The sequence below is a fragment of the Sphaerodactylus townsendi genome, linkage group LG15, assembly GCF_021028975.2.
Source record: "Sphaerodactylus townsendi isolate TG3544 linkage group LG15, MPM_Stown_v2.3, whole genome shotgun sequence".
Classification (NCBI taxonomy): domain Eukaryota; kingdom Metazoa; phylum Chordata; class Lepidosauria; order Squamata; family Sphaerodactylidae; genus Sphaerodactylus; species Sphaerodactylus townsendi.
Window position 1 is genome coordinate 23003412 of NC_059439.1, and position 15336 is coordinate 23018747.

General features: G+C 41.3%; 2 protein-coding genes across 2 annotated transcripts; both read right to left on the reverse strand.

Annotated features, from left to right (window-relative positions):
* Nucleotides 1-1699: 1699 nt before the first annotated feature.
* LOC125444146 (olfactory receptor 14A16-like) lies at nucleotides 1700-2683 on the reverse strand. Its single transcript, XM_048516583.1, has one exon. The coding sequence runs from the start codon at nucleotides 2681-2683 to the stop codon at nucleotides 1700-1702; it is 984 nt and encodes a 327-aa protein (XP_048372540.1).
* Nucleotides 2684-10267: 7584 nt separating this feature from the next.
* LOC125444147 (olfactory receptor 14C36-like) lies at nucleotides 10268-15109 on the reverse strand. The gene is made up of 2 exons (XM_048516584.1): nucleotides 15078-15109; nucleotides 10268-11225 (listed from the first exon to the last, which is right to left on the reverse strand). Exons 1-2 carry the CDS (start codon nucleotides 15107-15109, stop codon nucleotides 10268-10270), a joined length of 990 nt encoding a protein of 329 aa, XP_048372541.1.
* Nucleotides 15110-15336: the final 227 nt, after the last annotated feature.

Below are 15336 nucleotides of genomic sequence, written 5' to 3' on the forward strand. Positions count from 1 at the left end.
TCAGAGCTTCAATGGAATGACAAATGCCCAAAGGCATCCCTCCTTTGCAAGTACCTGGCTGATCCACCGGTTAGAGCTCTTTTTTTTAGGATGAGGTGGTAGTGAGATCAAGCCAAGCCTCTTACTTATGTTTTATTAGCAACAGCACTATGATCTGAATATTTCTCTGTGCAGTCTGAAGGGAGGGGCATTGAGAAACTGTGGCCATGTTGCCAGACACTGATTGACTGGACCTGTCTTTGTAGCTTGTAGACTCTTTGTTAATTGCAACCACATACAAGTCACGTAGGGGTGGACTGCTGGAATCAAGGGGCATTTCCCCACTCAGCATGATCCCCCCTGTGCCGCGTGCTGCTCACAGCACCCCTATGCCGCGTGCTGCTCACAGCACGCAGCATCCCTAGCCCACTCCTGGGCGTCCCCACGACCCCGCACTGTGCATGGGGTCATCAAAAGGTGCCCTTTGCAAGAGCCCCAGGGATGACATGCACTGAGGGGGAGCGGCACCGGAAGCGTTGGGGTGGCAGTGCTGTCACTGCCCCTCTCGTGGTGAGTGTCGGGGGACCCCGCGCTACTCTCCTCAAGTAGCACGGGGCTTAAGGTAAGAGGGGAAAGGCCCATAGTTGAAACCTTCAAATTTTGGGTCTGCCTTTGTTTTCATACAGACTCGTGTAGTTTATCTCAGCTAGGAATGTGGGGGCTTCAGCGCTCGAATTGGTGGCTTCATACTGAAGCCAAAGTCCTTTCTCTGGGTTTTAACTGGGAGTCTTTACTAATGCTTACTGCTCCTGAGTTATTTCACCAACTTAAAGCTAGACTATTTGAACAGGAATACCAATTTCTTTAAGTAAAGTTAAGTAAAGTAAAGTAAAGACTATTTGAACAGGAATACCAATTTCTTTAAGTTCTCCATTATTTTTTGGAATTACTTCCCAGAAATTCTACCCCGCTACTTACCTGGACCAACTGGTGAATTATAAACTTAGATGGCTTACAACCTAAGCAAGATGTAACTCCTTTCCCCTCAGTTTTACTCCAAGGTTGTTTTTCTAATATCGCTCATCTTGAGCGACGCTGCCAGTTATGTCTCCATATACCAGATTTGCTTGCTCATGTCTTTCTTCCCTGCCATAAACATAATAATCTTAGATCTGACCTGGTTGCATTATTTCCTACAGGATTGGCATCTCTTCTAGACAAAATAAAAATGATTAAGTTACTGGACAATCCTGAGGTAGAAATATCCGAAGCTGTAGCAACATTCTTGATAAGTGTTTTGCATGCTTTGTAATAACGTTCTTTTACTGTAACTTTATTTAGTTTTAACTGTTTTTGGGGTTTTTTCTAATGCCTATTTAATGTTTCTGAAATCTAATTGCAACCACATACAACTTTAGGAGTGGACTTTATATTCAAAAGAAAATAATAGAAGACCCTTATACATCAAACACTCAGAACAATATTACTCAACATACAATTTTTTCTGGTACAGGAGATTTATCATAATTCAAATAACTCATATAGATACAGCCATTAATATAGATATAAAAATTCTGTTACAATTATATGACACATGGTAGAAATATGATGCCAATGAGAATACATCAGTAGCCATAACAGCACTATGCACCTATTTACACTCGTATCAACTGGGTTCAGTTCACTGGGAAGTTTATCAAATCTTCAGGCAAAATCCAGACTATTTCTTTAACATTTTCTGCATGGCTACATGGATTTCTTTGTTTTTCAGACTATAAATAATGGGATTCAGGAGTGGAGGCAAAATGGTGTACAACACAGCAGCTGTCACGTCTACTGGTACAGAAGACATGGATTTTGGTCTCATATAAGAAAACAAACCAGTAGAGACAAACAAGGAAAGCACAGTCAAGTGTGGGATGCAGGTAGAAAAGGCTTTAGACTTGGCCTTGGCTGATTTAATTTTCAGCACGTTTTGCAAAATGAACCCATAAGAAGTTAATATACCGAACAAGCAAAATGAGCAAATAACAGCTCCTTCAACAACAAGAACCACAGCGTTGGCAGTTGTATCAGTGCAAGAAATCGTTAATAATTGGGGGATATCACAAAAATATTGTTCAATCTTAGAGCTGCAAAAATTTAACCTGAATGTGTTTGCAGTATTCACAGCAGCGTAGATTATGCTGCTGATCCAAGGTGCTGCGGCCATTTGGATGCAAGTATTCCAGTTCATCAACACCGTGTATTGTAGAGGATGACAAATTGCTACATAGCGGTCATAAGCCATCACAGTCAGAAAGGTCAGCTCGACACCTGCACCAGTCAACACTAAGAACACTTGTGCGACACATCCAGGGAAAGAAATCAGTTTGTTTGTCCAGGAAATCGCCATGGATTTGGGGACAGTGGCAGAGATGTAGCAAGCATCTGATAAAGAGAGGTTGGCTAGGAAGAAATACATGGGATTGTGAAGGGACTGATTCTGGACTACAGTCAGCATCAAAAGGAAGTTCCCCACCAAGGCCGCTGAGTAAATGGAAAGAAATGTTACAAAGTGTAAAATCTGGAGCTCTGGGAGATCAGAAAATCCCAAGAGGAAGAAGGCTGTGACAGTTTGATTCCCCCTTCCTTCAGTGAGACGAACCCTTGTAGAAACAAAAGGAAACATGTCATTGAGGAATAAAACTAATGGAGGAACCATGTCTGGAGTTTAGAGCAAAGATATACGGACATAGATACAAATTAGGGTCTCTTACATTTGAAGTACATCTTCCTATCTGTACCATTAAGACCACAGTCTAAAATTAAGTGATGTTGGGGGTGGTGGAAAGTGTCATCAACCTGTAACTGATTTAAGGGTTTTTAGGACAAGAGACTAGCAGAGGTGTCATTACTTGCCTCTGTAAAGCAACTTTGGACTACCTTGTTGGTCTTTCATCTCAAATACTTGTTGGTATTTGTCTCCTTGTTAAGAGATACCTTTGCATTACAGCAGAGTGCACAGAGGCAAAACACAGCAGAGTTTAACCAGAAATGTGTGTGTGGGTGGAAAACAAAAGAAACTCAGAGCCAATTCATAATTTCTGTCTAAATAAGAGGAGCTTTTATTAGTGAACTCCATTCTGTATAGAACAATGGAGAGATGGGTCCTATATTCTAATCTAACTAGGGGGATGGTGAGGGATGCCATCTGCATCTCTCTGCACATATAGCGCAAGATTGAGGAATGTGTGCAAGAATGGTGATTTGAGTGTGAAGGAGAAGCAGGAAGGAAGGAAGTTCCCTGAGACTAGCAATCTACACATCAAAGGGATAATGTCGGAGCAGTAGAGAAAGGGTGCTCAGTGTCTTGACCTCCTCACCTGGTAGGCCCACATTGAATCAAACATTCCCTCCCTGGGCTTTACTTAGGATTAGCTTCACATGCTTTCCCCCAGCATAATCCTTCATCACCTCAAGGACGGACTATTCAACCAAAAATATCAACTCTCAATTGGTAATTTGGCATCATACCCAAGAAAGGTACACTACACTTGTCAGTGCTATCAGTCACAGACCAGGAAAGGGATTTGGGCGTCTTAGTTGATAGTTCCATGGGAATGTCAACTCCATACATGGCAGCTGTGAAAAAGGCAAACTCTATGCTGGGGATCATTAGGAAAGGAGTTGATAATAAAACTGCAAGGATTGTCATGCCCTTATATACAGCCGTGGTGTGACCGCACTTGGAGGACTGTGTTCAGTTCTGGTCGCCACATCTCAAAAAGGATATCAAAGAGATAGAAAACGTGCAAGGAAGGGCAACGAGGATGACTGAAGGATTGGAGCACCTTCCTTGTCATGTTCTTACAAAAGCTGGCTATCTAAATGTATTGCTTGATCCCAAGTTAAGATGGTAACTACCGAGGCAAGAACTGACACACTCCCTCCCACCCTATCACCTGAGAGATTCAAGTCAGCTCTACATAAGATGTGTGCCTGTATGTGTTGCCGAACGCTCGATGAGACCTTGGAACACATTTTTCTTGTCTGCCCCAAATTAATAGAACTTAGATCTAGTTTTTTTTTTCAAGAAGGTCCCAAGTATGGTTAGCCTGCTTTCATCTAACGCCAGCATGAATTATCTTTTGAACAACTAGGACCCTAAGATGCTGGAAATAAAGACCAATTTTTAGTACAAATTGTGGAGCATCCCTCTGGGTGCCTCCCCCAGTCCAACTGAACAATGTGTGTATGTTCCTGACATTTGTTTAAATTATAAATGTTTTACTTTTCCTACTTGCTACACATTGTATCCATTTGATGCCTAATAAAGGTCTTTGTAATTGTAATTGTCTCTACTTCCTCTAGCTATCTTAGTTGATAGTTCCATGGGAATGTCAACTCAATGCATGGCAGCTGTGAAAAAGGCAAACTCTATGCTGGGGATAATTAGGAAAGGAATTCAGAATAAAACTGCAAAGATTGTCATGCCCTTATATAAAGCAGTGGTGCGACTGCACTTGGAGTACTGTGTTCAGTTCTGGTCGCCTCATCTCAAAAAGGACATTGAAGAGATAGAAAAAGTGCAGAGAAGGGCAACAAGGGTGATTGAGGGACTGGAGCACCTTCCTTATGAGGAGAGGCTGCAGCGTTTAGAACTCTTTAGTTTGGAGAGGAGACGTCTGAGGGGGGATATGATTGAAGTCTATAAAACTATGCATCGGGTAGAAAATGTTGACAGAGAGAAATTTTTCTCTCTTTCTCACAATACTAGAACCAGGGGGCATACATTAAAATGCTGGGGGGAAGAATTAGGACTAATAAAAGGAAACACTTCTTCACGCAGCGTGTGATTGGTGTTTGGAATATGCTGCCACAGGAGGTGGTGATGGCCACTAACCTGGATAGATTTAAAAGGGGCTTGGATAGATTTATGGAGGAGAAGTCGATTTATGGCTCCCAATCTTGATCCTCTTTGATCTGAGATTGCAAATGCCTTAACAGTCCAGGTGCTCGGGAGCGACAGCCGCAGAAGGCCATTGCTTTTACATCCTGCATGTGAGCTCCCAAAGGCACCTGGTGGGCCACTGTGAGTAGCTGAGAGCTGGAGTAGATGGACTCTAGTCTGATCCAGCTGGCTTGTTCTTATGTTCTTATGTTTTACTGATCAGTCCCCCTCTGTCACTAATGCAGAAGATAGTGCTTTTGTGCAATCACTTCCAACACTACTGACCAGGGCCAATCCTGCTTAGATTAAAGGTTATTATAGGATTTCCAACAAAACACATCTTCCTATGTCTGCTTTTCAAAATAATGCATGCCAAACCATTACATGACTGACTGACTGTTCAAAGAAGTTTACAAATGAAGAAAAAGATATGCCAATGGTACGGAGATTTATATCCAACCATCATCCAATTTTTAATGTACAGTGGGTTTATTCAGTGTGTGTGTGTTTTGTTTGTTTTGGGGATATGATCAATGGTCATTAAGTGGATAGTTTATAAGTAACCAGAAATCAGGTGTGGAAACTTGATTCTCTACATTTTGTAGTTGCCTACCATGAGTTATAGCTGTTGATAGAATTAGCCTCTGTGATTGTGACTAACCATGAAGAAATCGACAGCTGCCTGCCACATTCAGTGGTTGGGAAATCCATATACTATGAGACAGTGTAACTATTACTTATACACACAATTGTGCCCCCATTCGAATTTCAAGTTATTTAGACTTTCTTGTCAGCAAAGTGCCCTGTTCCCCTGATAAGTTTGGTGATTTTGTGATTCCCTTCCCACCATTTCGAGATGATGATACCATTATTGAAACACAATAAAAATTTCAGTAGCAATTGTTTAAGTATCTTGATTATCTAAATTTAGTACCTTGCATGCCTGGTGGATTCTGAGTCAACCATTTGTCTGTGTTCAATACCAGAACGATGATTTTTCTGCCCTTCTGCTTGAAATCCTGTTGTACAGTTACAAACAAAATACTCAAAACAATTGCAAGCCTTCAAGAAGCAATGTTAAGTTCCTTGATGCTTTTCCCTTTGAGATGCTGCGCTGTTCCTGGAAGGAAGAAGAATGGGAGATCTCGAGGACCTTGATCCATCGTTGTCCTAATGTATTTAGCAAGTGCTCCCTGGAGTCTTTTGTACCCCAACGGCATAAATTAAATGTAACAAAGTAAAACTATTTCCTGGCATACAGACTTCTTTGGTTTTATGAAATTATGGAAAAGACCATTAAGCAGACTTTTGCTGTTGCTTAGTGAAGAACTGATGCATTCTGGGGGTTGAATCCAGCCTGCTGTTCTGCTGGTGAAAAATGGCAGGAGTCCTCTTAATCAGGAAAATGGCAGGACTGTCAGTATACATTTTACTAGACTCCACTTCTCTCAAAGACTTGAATAAAGCTTTTTCTGTCTTTTTCACCATCCTAACACCTCTGGTCAATCCTCTCATGTACAGTCTGTGAAACAAAGATGTACCCATCTGTAACACACATAAAAATGGGAATAGGTGGCAGAGATTAATTTTTCACCAAGCTCCTTGGAATAATAGACTAATTCAATAAAATAAGTGGATTAATTCATAACTTAAATTAGCCCCGTTAATTTGTTGCAGCAAAAAAGAACAATAACTTTAATTGAGCTTTTTTCAGCTAGAATCCTGTCAGAAAACTGAAGTGTTCGAAGACTCCTCTCTTCTTGTTAAAATGTGTTGACCAATCATAAAACAAAACATTTATTCAACTTAGAAATTTTGTTAGAACATTTTGCTTTCCTTTTAAAATTCTCAGGAGTTTTACTGAAGCAAACGTGCTTCCTTATAGTCCTCAGATGGTATCTTCAGGATGTGTGAAAAATCATTAAAATTAATATGTATAACATATCTTAAATGTTAAATAAAATTACAATAATTCAGTAACAAAGTGAATCCAAAGACTGCCCTTCTAACAACACCAAAACATCAATTCGATTGCACATAACTTGTTATATGGATTGACCTGATGTGGTTCGGTCAGATAAATGTTCTTTGGAGGTTCAAATACATAGACGCAAACACAAAAAGTAGTTATGAAAGAGCAAAAATGAACAAAGGTCACAAAGAATATGGTAGAAAAGTTGACTATGAATCTCTAGTCATGTTTGGTCATATAGTTTCTGCCAGAAAACAGTCGCTATACATTTAGGAACTCATATTATGGATGGTAACCAACTATCCTTAACTGGGTGCCAATTCATCGAATGTGTGCCAGTGCAAATCCAAAAAAATGAGTGTTGAATTCTTGGGGTGGGGGGGGGGGGGTAAGTGACCTGAATTTCCTAGGTTAGCCTTGTCAATTCTGGGAAGCTAAGCAGGGTTGGTCCTGCTCAGTATTTGTATTGGAGACCTTTACAGAATACCAAGGTCAGAATACTGGGGCAAACCACCTCTCATTGTCTCTTGTCTTGAAAACTCTGCTGAGTCTCCATAAGTCAGCTGTGACTTAACTGGGATAAACAGGAAAAAAGGGATTTTTGAAGCCTAACATCAGGCAATCAGCTCAGCCAATTGTCAAGGATATCTTGCATTGAGATTGACCACAGCTGATGTCTGGGGGAACTAAGCAAGTATACTTAGTGCAACTCCTAGCCAAACACCCATGGCACCTATTGCCTCACAGGAATGGACAACTAAACAGCAGCAGCTGAGAATGAAGAAGAGCAACTCCACATGTTGAAAGTCCATGTGATGAGTACTCTGAAAGGATGTCTCAGCAGATGTCTCTCTCCCCTTTGCCTATGTCTCTTTTTACCATCTGTACAGACAATGATTCAAGAAGAAGATAATGTGGAGGACTCAACAGGGTGGAAATGCAGTGTGGGTTGGCTGCAGTGCCTTGCAGAGATCCTGCCACTCAACCATGGAGCTGCCATCCCCACAGCTCAAGCCCACCTCCTGCACCATTTTGCATGTTCAGACAGCCCTCCTTTTGGTGTGTCTGCACCACTCCAAGGCACAATGTGACAGAGAGAGCTTGCCATATCTCCCCACGGTTTCCTAGAGCAGCTTGAACAGGCTGCTCTGGGCGATAAAAATACACAACCTTACTGGCACTTGTGACTATTTCCCTGCTGCCATTGAATAAAGTCTAGTGTTCGAATTCCATGTTTGTCTCTGGCATTGGGTATTGAGGCCTGCCTCCACCTCTTCTGACCCACCCACTCATGCCACATCCCCTCCAGCCCAGCACCTCCTCACACCTCTGTGAATTCTCACTGAGACTTCTCAGAAAGATTCCCTCTTTACACATGTGTAGCGGTTGGGTTGGGTTTGTGAGAGGCTCCTGCTGGGATGCCTTTTGTTAGTCTCCACAATGTCATTGGATTCCTCTTGGATTTAACTAAAATACATGGACATGGTTGCATCCCCTTGCCACTCACATACTCTGCAAGCTTTTGTGTGCAGCTACATGGTGCATGGGCTGGGAGGGTGGTTCAGGGGGTGGGACTTGTGTGTCATTTCAGGGGGGTCACTGGGATGAAAGGGGAGTGATGGTAGCAAAGAGCTCTAGTGTATGGTGCAGGTGATTTGGAAAAGGGCATGCCTACCAAAATTCAATCCTGGTATGTCTGCAGCCCATCCTTTCCAGGTGGAAATAAACCCAGGAGCCGTGGTTCCAGCACCTTTCTATGGGATTCCTTACAATGGTGATATCAGAGCTTCAATGGAATGACAAATGCCCAAAGGCATTCCTCCTTTGCAAGTATCTGGTTGATCCACTGGTTAGGGCTCTTTTTTTTTTTAGGATGAGGTGGGAGTGAGATCAAACCAAGCCTCTTACTTGTGTTTTATTAGCAATGGCACTATGATATGAATATTTCTCTGTGCAGTCTGAAGGGAGGGGTATGGCATTTAGAAACTGTGGCCACGTTGCCAGACACTGATTGACTGGACCTGTCTTTGTAGCTTGTAGACTCTTTATTAATTGCAACCACATACAACTGTAGGGGTTGACTGCTGGAATTAAGGGACGTTTCCCCACTCAGCATGATCCCCCCTATGCCACGCGCTGCTCACAGCGCGCGGCATCCCTAGCACACTCCTGGGCGTCCCCATGACCTCATGCTGTGTGTGGGGTCATCAAAAGGCACCCATTGCAAGAGCGCCAGGGATGACATGCACTGAGGGGGCGCAACAGCGGAAACGTCGGGACGGCAGCGCTGTCACTGCCCCTCTCATGGTGAGTGCCAGGGGACCCCACGCTACTCTTCTCAAGTACCGTAGGGCTTAAGGTAAGTGGGGAAAGGCCCATAGTTGAAACCTTCAAATTTTGGGTCTGCTTTGTTTTCATACAGACTCATATAGTTTATCTCAGCTTGCAATAGGGGGCTTCAGCGCTCAAATTGGTGTCTTCATACTGAAGCCAAAGTCCTTTCTCTGGGTTTTAACTGGGAGTCTTTACTAATGCTTACTGCTCCTGGTTATTTCACCAACTTAAAGCTAGACTATTTGAACCGGAATACCAATTTCTTTAAGTAAAGCACAAAGCTTTCCATTATTTTTTGGAATTACTTCCCAGAAATTCGACCCCGCTACTTACCTGGACCAACTGGTAAATTATAAACTTAGATGGCTAACAACCTAAGCAAGATGTAACTCCTTTTCCCTCAGTTTTACTCCAAGGTTGTTTTTCTAATATCGCTCATCTTGAGCGACGCTGCCAGTTATGTCTCCATATACCAGATTCACTTGCTCATGTCTTTCTTCCCTGCCATAAACATAACAATCTTAGATCTGACCTGGTTGCATTCTTTCCTACAGGATTGGCATCTCTTCCAGACAAAATAAAAATAATTAAGTTACTGGATAATCCTGAGGTAAAAATATCGGAAGCTTTAGCAACATTCTTAATACGTGTTTTGCATGCTTTGTAATAACGCTCTTTTACTGTAACTTTATTTAGTTTTTACTGTTTTTGCGTTTTTTTCTAATGCCTATTAAAGGTTTTTGAAATCTAATTGCAACCCCATAAAACTGTAGCGGTGGACGGTATATTCAAAAGAAAATAATAGAAGAGCCTTTTACATCAAACACTCAGAACAATATAACTCAACAAAGAAATTTTTCTGGAACAGATTTATCATAATTCATATAGATACAGCCATCAATAGCTATCGTTAATATAGATATATAAATTCTGTTACAATTATATTACATGTGGTAGAAATATCATGCCAATGAGAATACATCAGTAGCCATAACAGCACTATGCACCTATTTACACTCGTATCAACTGGGTTCAGTTCAGTGGGAAGTTTAGCAAATCTTCAGGCAAAATCCAGACCGTTTCTTTAACATTTTCTGCATGGCTACCTGGATTTCTTTGTTTTTCAGACTATAAATAATGGGATTCAGGAGTGGTGGCAAAATGGTGTACAGTACAGCAGCCGTCAGGTCTACTGGTGCAGAAGACATGGATTTTGGTCTCATATACGAAAACATAGAAGTAGAGAGAAACAAGGAAAGCACAGTCAAGTGTGGGATGCAGGTGGAAAAGGCTTTAGACCTGGCCTTGGCTGATTTAATTTTTAGCACGTTTTGCAAAATGAACCCATAAGAAGTTAATATACCGGAAAAGCAAAATGAGCAAATAACAGCTCCTTCAACAACAAGAACCACCGCATTGGCAGTTGTATCAGTGCAAGAAATCATTAATAATTGGGGGATATCACAAAAATATTGTTCAATCTTAGAGATGCAAAAATGTAACCTGAATGTGTTTGCAGTATTCATAGCAGCGTAGATTATGCTGCTGATCCAAGGTGCTGCGGCCATTTGGATGCAAGTATTCCAGTTCATCAACACTGTGTATTGTAGAGGATGACAAATTGCTACATAGCGGTCGTAAGCCATCACAGTGAGAAAGGTCAGCTCAACACCTGCACCAGTCACCACTAAGAACACTTGCGCGACACATCCAGGGAGAGAAATCAGTTTGTTGTTCGTCCAGGAAATCGCCATGGATTTGGGGACAGTGGCAGAGATATAGCAAGCATCTGATAAAGAAAGGTTGGCTAGGAAGAAATACATGGGATTGTGAAGGGACTGATTCTGGACTACAGTCAGTATCAAAAGGAAGTTCCCCACCAAGGCTGCTGAATAAATGGAAAGGAATGTCACAAAGTGTAAAATCTGGAGCTCTGGGAGATCAGAAAATCCCAAGAGGGAGAAGGCTGTGACAGTTTGATTCCCCCTTCCTTCAGTGAGACGAACCCTTGTAGAAAGAAAAGGAAACAGGTTAATGAGAAATAAAACTAATGGAAGAAATAAGTCTGGGCTTTGGAGCAAAAGCCTAGGGACTGAGGCCCCTTCCACTCACACAAAATAATGTATTTCAAACCACCTTCACAACTGTTTGCAAGTGGATTTTGCTATTCCGCACAGCTTCAAAGAGCACTGAAAGCAGTTTGAAAGTGCGTTATTCTGCATGTGCGGAATGAGCCATAGATATAAAGCAGGGTCTCTCACAATTGAAGCACATGTTTCCATCAGTACCATTGAGACCAGAGTCTAAAATTAACTGGTGGTGGTGGTGGTGGTGGTGGTGGTGGTGGTGGTGGTGGAAAGATTTATCAACATATAGCTGTTTTAAGGGTTTTCAGGACAAGAGACTAGCAGAGGTGGTTTGCCATTACCTGCCACTGCATAGCCACTTTGAACTTCCTTGTTGGTCTCCCATCTCAAAGACTTGTTGGCATTTCTCTCCCTGTTAAGAGATACCTCTGCATTACAGCAGAGTGCACAGAGGCAAAACATGGCAGAGCTTAACCAGGAATGTGTGTGTGTGTGTGTGTGTGTGTGTGTGTGTGTGTGTGTGTGTGTGTAAAACAAAAGAAGCTCAGAGACTATTCATAGCTTCTATCTAATAAGAGGAACCTTTATTAGTGAACACCATTTTCGATAGAAAAATGGAGTGATAGGTCCTCCATTCTAATCTAACTAGCTGGATGGTGAGGGATGGGAGATCCAACCCCTACATGGGAGATCCATATACGATGAGACAGTGTAACTATTACTTTTACATACAATTGTGCTCCCATTTGAATTTCAACTTATTTAGGCTTTCTTGCCACCAACATGCTCTGTTCCCTTGATAAGTTTGGTGACTTTTTGATTCCCTTCCCAGCAGCAATCCAAGTATTTAAAATAAAGGTACTTTTTCAAAGTTTATGTTGCACCCCAGTCTGGAGTACTGCTTTAAACAAGGCTGTTGAATGTGCGCAAGCGTCTTTCTTTAGACCTACCTTAGAAGTCAAAAATGTGTCCCTTACTTGGCCATGCGTGCTGAACTAGGTCAAAGTCATGTTGAAGTCATGGCTTGGATTGCCACTTTTAAATACTGGATCAAAACACATTTTAGAAATGATATCACAAGCCTACTGGATTTCCTAAAGAGCGATTCTTACTGTTCCAAATATTCTCATGCAGTTATGCTAAAATTAACACAGATTGGAATTGCTTTTGATTCATAATTACTTTTTGATGGAAGAAATATATTTACATCTATTAAACAGAGAATATTGGACCAGGAGCATCAACAATTCTTTCCTGCTCAGCCATTTGTGTGTTCTCCTGCTTTTATTGGCATTCAGAACCAACTGTTTCTTATAAAACAGCTACACACTTGCACTAGCTGCAGAATAAGAGCCGCAACAAAAGGACCGCTCACAGAAAATATCATCACAACCAGAGGGGTCAAACAAGGCTGTACATTGGCCCCCACTTTGTTCAATATATTCCTTAGTGATCTAGTGCCAACCCTCCAGAAGGCCAATGGGCATGTTCCCAAACTAAGCACTAAACACGTGCCCGCGTTACTGTATGCTGACGACTTACCGTTCTTCTTTCCCACACTAAAGAAGTTGGTCTCTACCTCGTCCTCTTTAAATTGCTGTGCTGAATATTGTAAGAGGAACGAACTGGTAATTAACTATGAAAAAACCAAAATAATGGTCTTCGCTAGAAGACCCCCTAGTCATACATGGACCATCAATAACAGACCCATAGAACAAGTTAACCAGTTCAAATATTTGGGCATAACTCTTACTAGCAACCTTAATTGGGCAGTACATAGGAAATTAGCACTTTCGCTGCAGCTAACAACGCCAGTGCCCTAGCAATTCGAAAGCGTTTCTTTTTTCACTGTGGGCCACCAGGTATATACCATCCGCATTGAAGGTGTTCAATGCTAAATGCCGCTCTCAGCTCCTCTATGGAGCACCTATTTGGATCGGAGCTATAAACAAAATATAAACACAGCCCAGCCCGTTTCTTCCACAAAATTATGGGCTTACCAAATTGTGCTTCATATGCAGCCCTATGTTTAGAACTCGGGCAAATATCATATGCCACGATGGCCTGGCTGAGAACTGTCAGATACTGGCTACGTATCCACTATTTGCAGGATCACTCCAGTTTGTTACACCTCATGCTTTCCGACTATGCAAATTCTGGGTGGCTGAAACTAGTTGAGGGAAAAATCAACACTCTTGGCTTTTCATTAGAGTCGTTAGTCCCTCTTTCCCTATCAGAAGCATATAGCTGCTTGAAAACTAAGCTATTAGAACAAGACTATCGGGATATGATAACAGCTGCGAGGAAAACGTGTTCCCCCCTGACCCTGCTTATTCCAATTGAACAAGGACACATGGCCAATTATTTACAGTGGATCACCAACCCTAAATTAAGAAGAGCTTTAACACTGGCCAGATTCAATCTAATGCCTTCTATGCTGCTCTATGGCAGATATCAACACATTGATAAACAGAGGAGGCTATGTCCATGCAATATGGGTCAGGTGGAGACACTCGATCATACCCTCTTTCATTGTGTAAGGTTTGCAAAAATCAGAATGTCACAATCTGCACTTATCCCATTTCTGTATAACAATCTAACTGATGCTCTTAAGATACCTATGCTTTTGAACAATATGGATCCCACAGTGTGTGAGAATGTAGCAAAATTTCTGCTAATAATAGGCGTGGGGAGTCTAGATGAATACCAACCAATGTCTATGTATTATGACCACATGTAGCCAGCAGTAGTTTTTCTAGCTTCTGTCAGTATCCGATGACGTTTAAGTGAGTTAACTTAGCTGAAGGAATGTCCTATAGTTACAGAAGGACCATGTATATATTTTAGTATTTAGTATTTTAGTACCAGTGTCTATAATTGTGAGCAATAATGGGCAAATTTTGTATGCTGATTTTGTATGTTTATTTTATGCCAATAAAGGCTTGTGACTGACTACTCCGGAATCTCAAACCGAGGTCGCCAGGAAATGGAGATTATTGGACCAGGAGCATCAACAATTCTTTCCTGCTCAGCCATTTGTGTGTTCTCCTGCTTTTATTGGCATCCAGAACCAACTGGGTCATATGAGCCAATATTTTTATTTCCTTGAAGTTCTCGCCTAAAGAAGGGCTTTTACTTTAGCATGCATGAATGCTTTTCCTTTCAGCGTTCTCTCTGGCAGATATCTACATATCCCCTATCATGAGAGACTATGTCCATGTGGGGCTGGGACGCCTGATTCATTCATTCACATTATTCTAGAATGCCACTTATTTGCTGAGCCTCGTAGAATATTTCTTTCACCTACATTACGGAGAAAAATTCAGTAATGCTCAGAACTTTCTGTTCCTATTGTCAGGCTCTAATAAGGCGATATCCATTTTAGTAACTAATTTTTTTTATTAACAATGTTAACCTTAGATAAATAAGGGTTTTATTTGCATTTCAGTCAAATGGATGAGCTGATTATGTGCTATTTTAATTGACTTAGTAATTTTATCTGTGTTGGATTTTAATATTTGAATTAGCATTTTCTTTTACAATATGGAATACCTTAACTAGATGTTACTTATAGGGATCATTTAGTTGTTCACTGCAAATGTTAAACTCATTTTATGTACTTGAATTATGCCTATTAAAGGTATTAAGAATAAAAATTATTAAAGGTATTAAGAATAAAAATAAAGGATTCCCTTCCCACCATTTTGAGATGATCATACTATAAAATTTCAGTAGCAATTATTTAAGTACTTTGAATATCTTATTTAAGTACCTTGCATCACTGTTGGATTCTGAGTCAACCATTGCTCTGTGTTCCATACCAGAAGGATGATTCCTCTGTCCTTCTGCTTGAAATGCTGTTGTGCAATTACAAACAAAACACTCAAACAATTGCAAGCCTTCAGGAAATAACAATGTAAAGTTCCTTGCTGCTTTTCCCTTTGAGATGCTGAGCTGTTCCGGGAAGGAGGAAGAATGGGAGACCTCAAGGAGCTTGATCCATGGTTGTCCTAATGTATCTAGCAGGTGCT

Coding starts and splice junctions, on each gene's coding strand:
- LOC125444146 (XM_048516583.1), bottom strand. CDS start 2,683: ATGGTTCCTCCATTAGTTTTATTCCTCAATGACATGTTTCCTTTTGTT.
- LOC125444147 (XM_048516584.1), bottom strand. CDS start 15,109: ATGGTTGACTCAGAATCCAACAGTGATGCAAG. Junction 11,226..15,077: donor GAATCCAACAGTGATGCAAG/GTACTTAAATAA, acceptor TCTTTCTACAAG/GGTTCGTCTCACTGAAGGAA.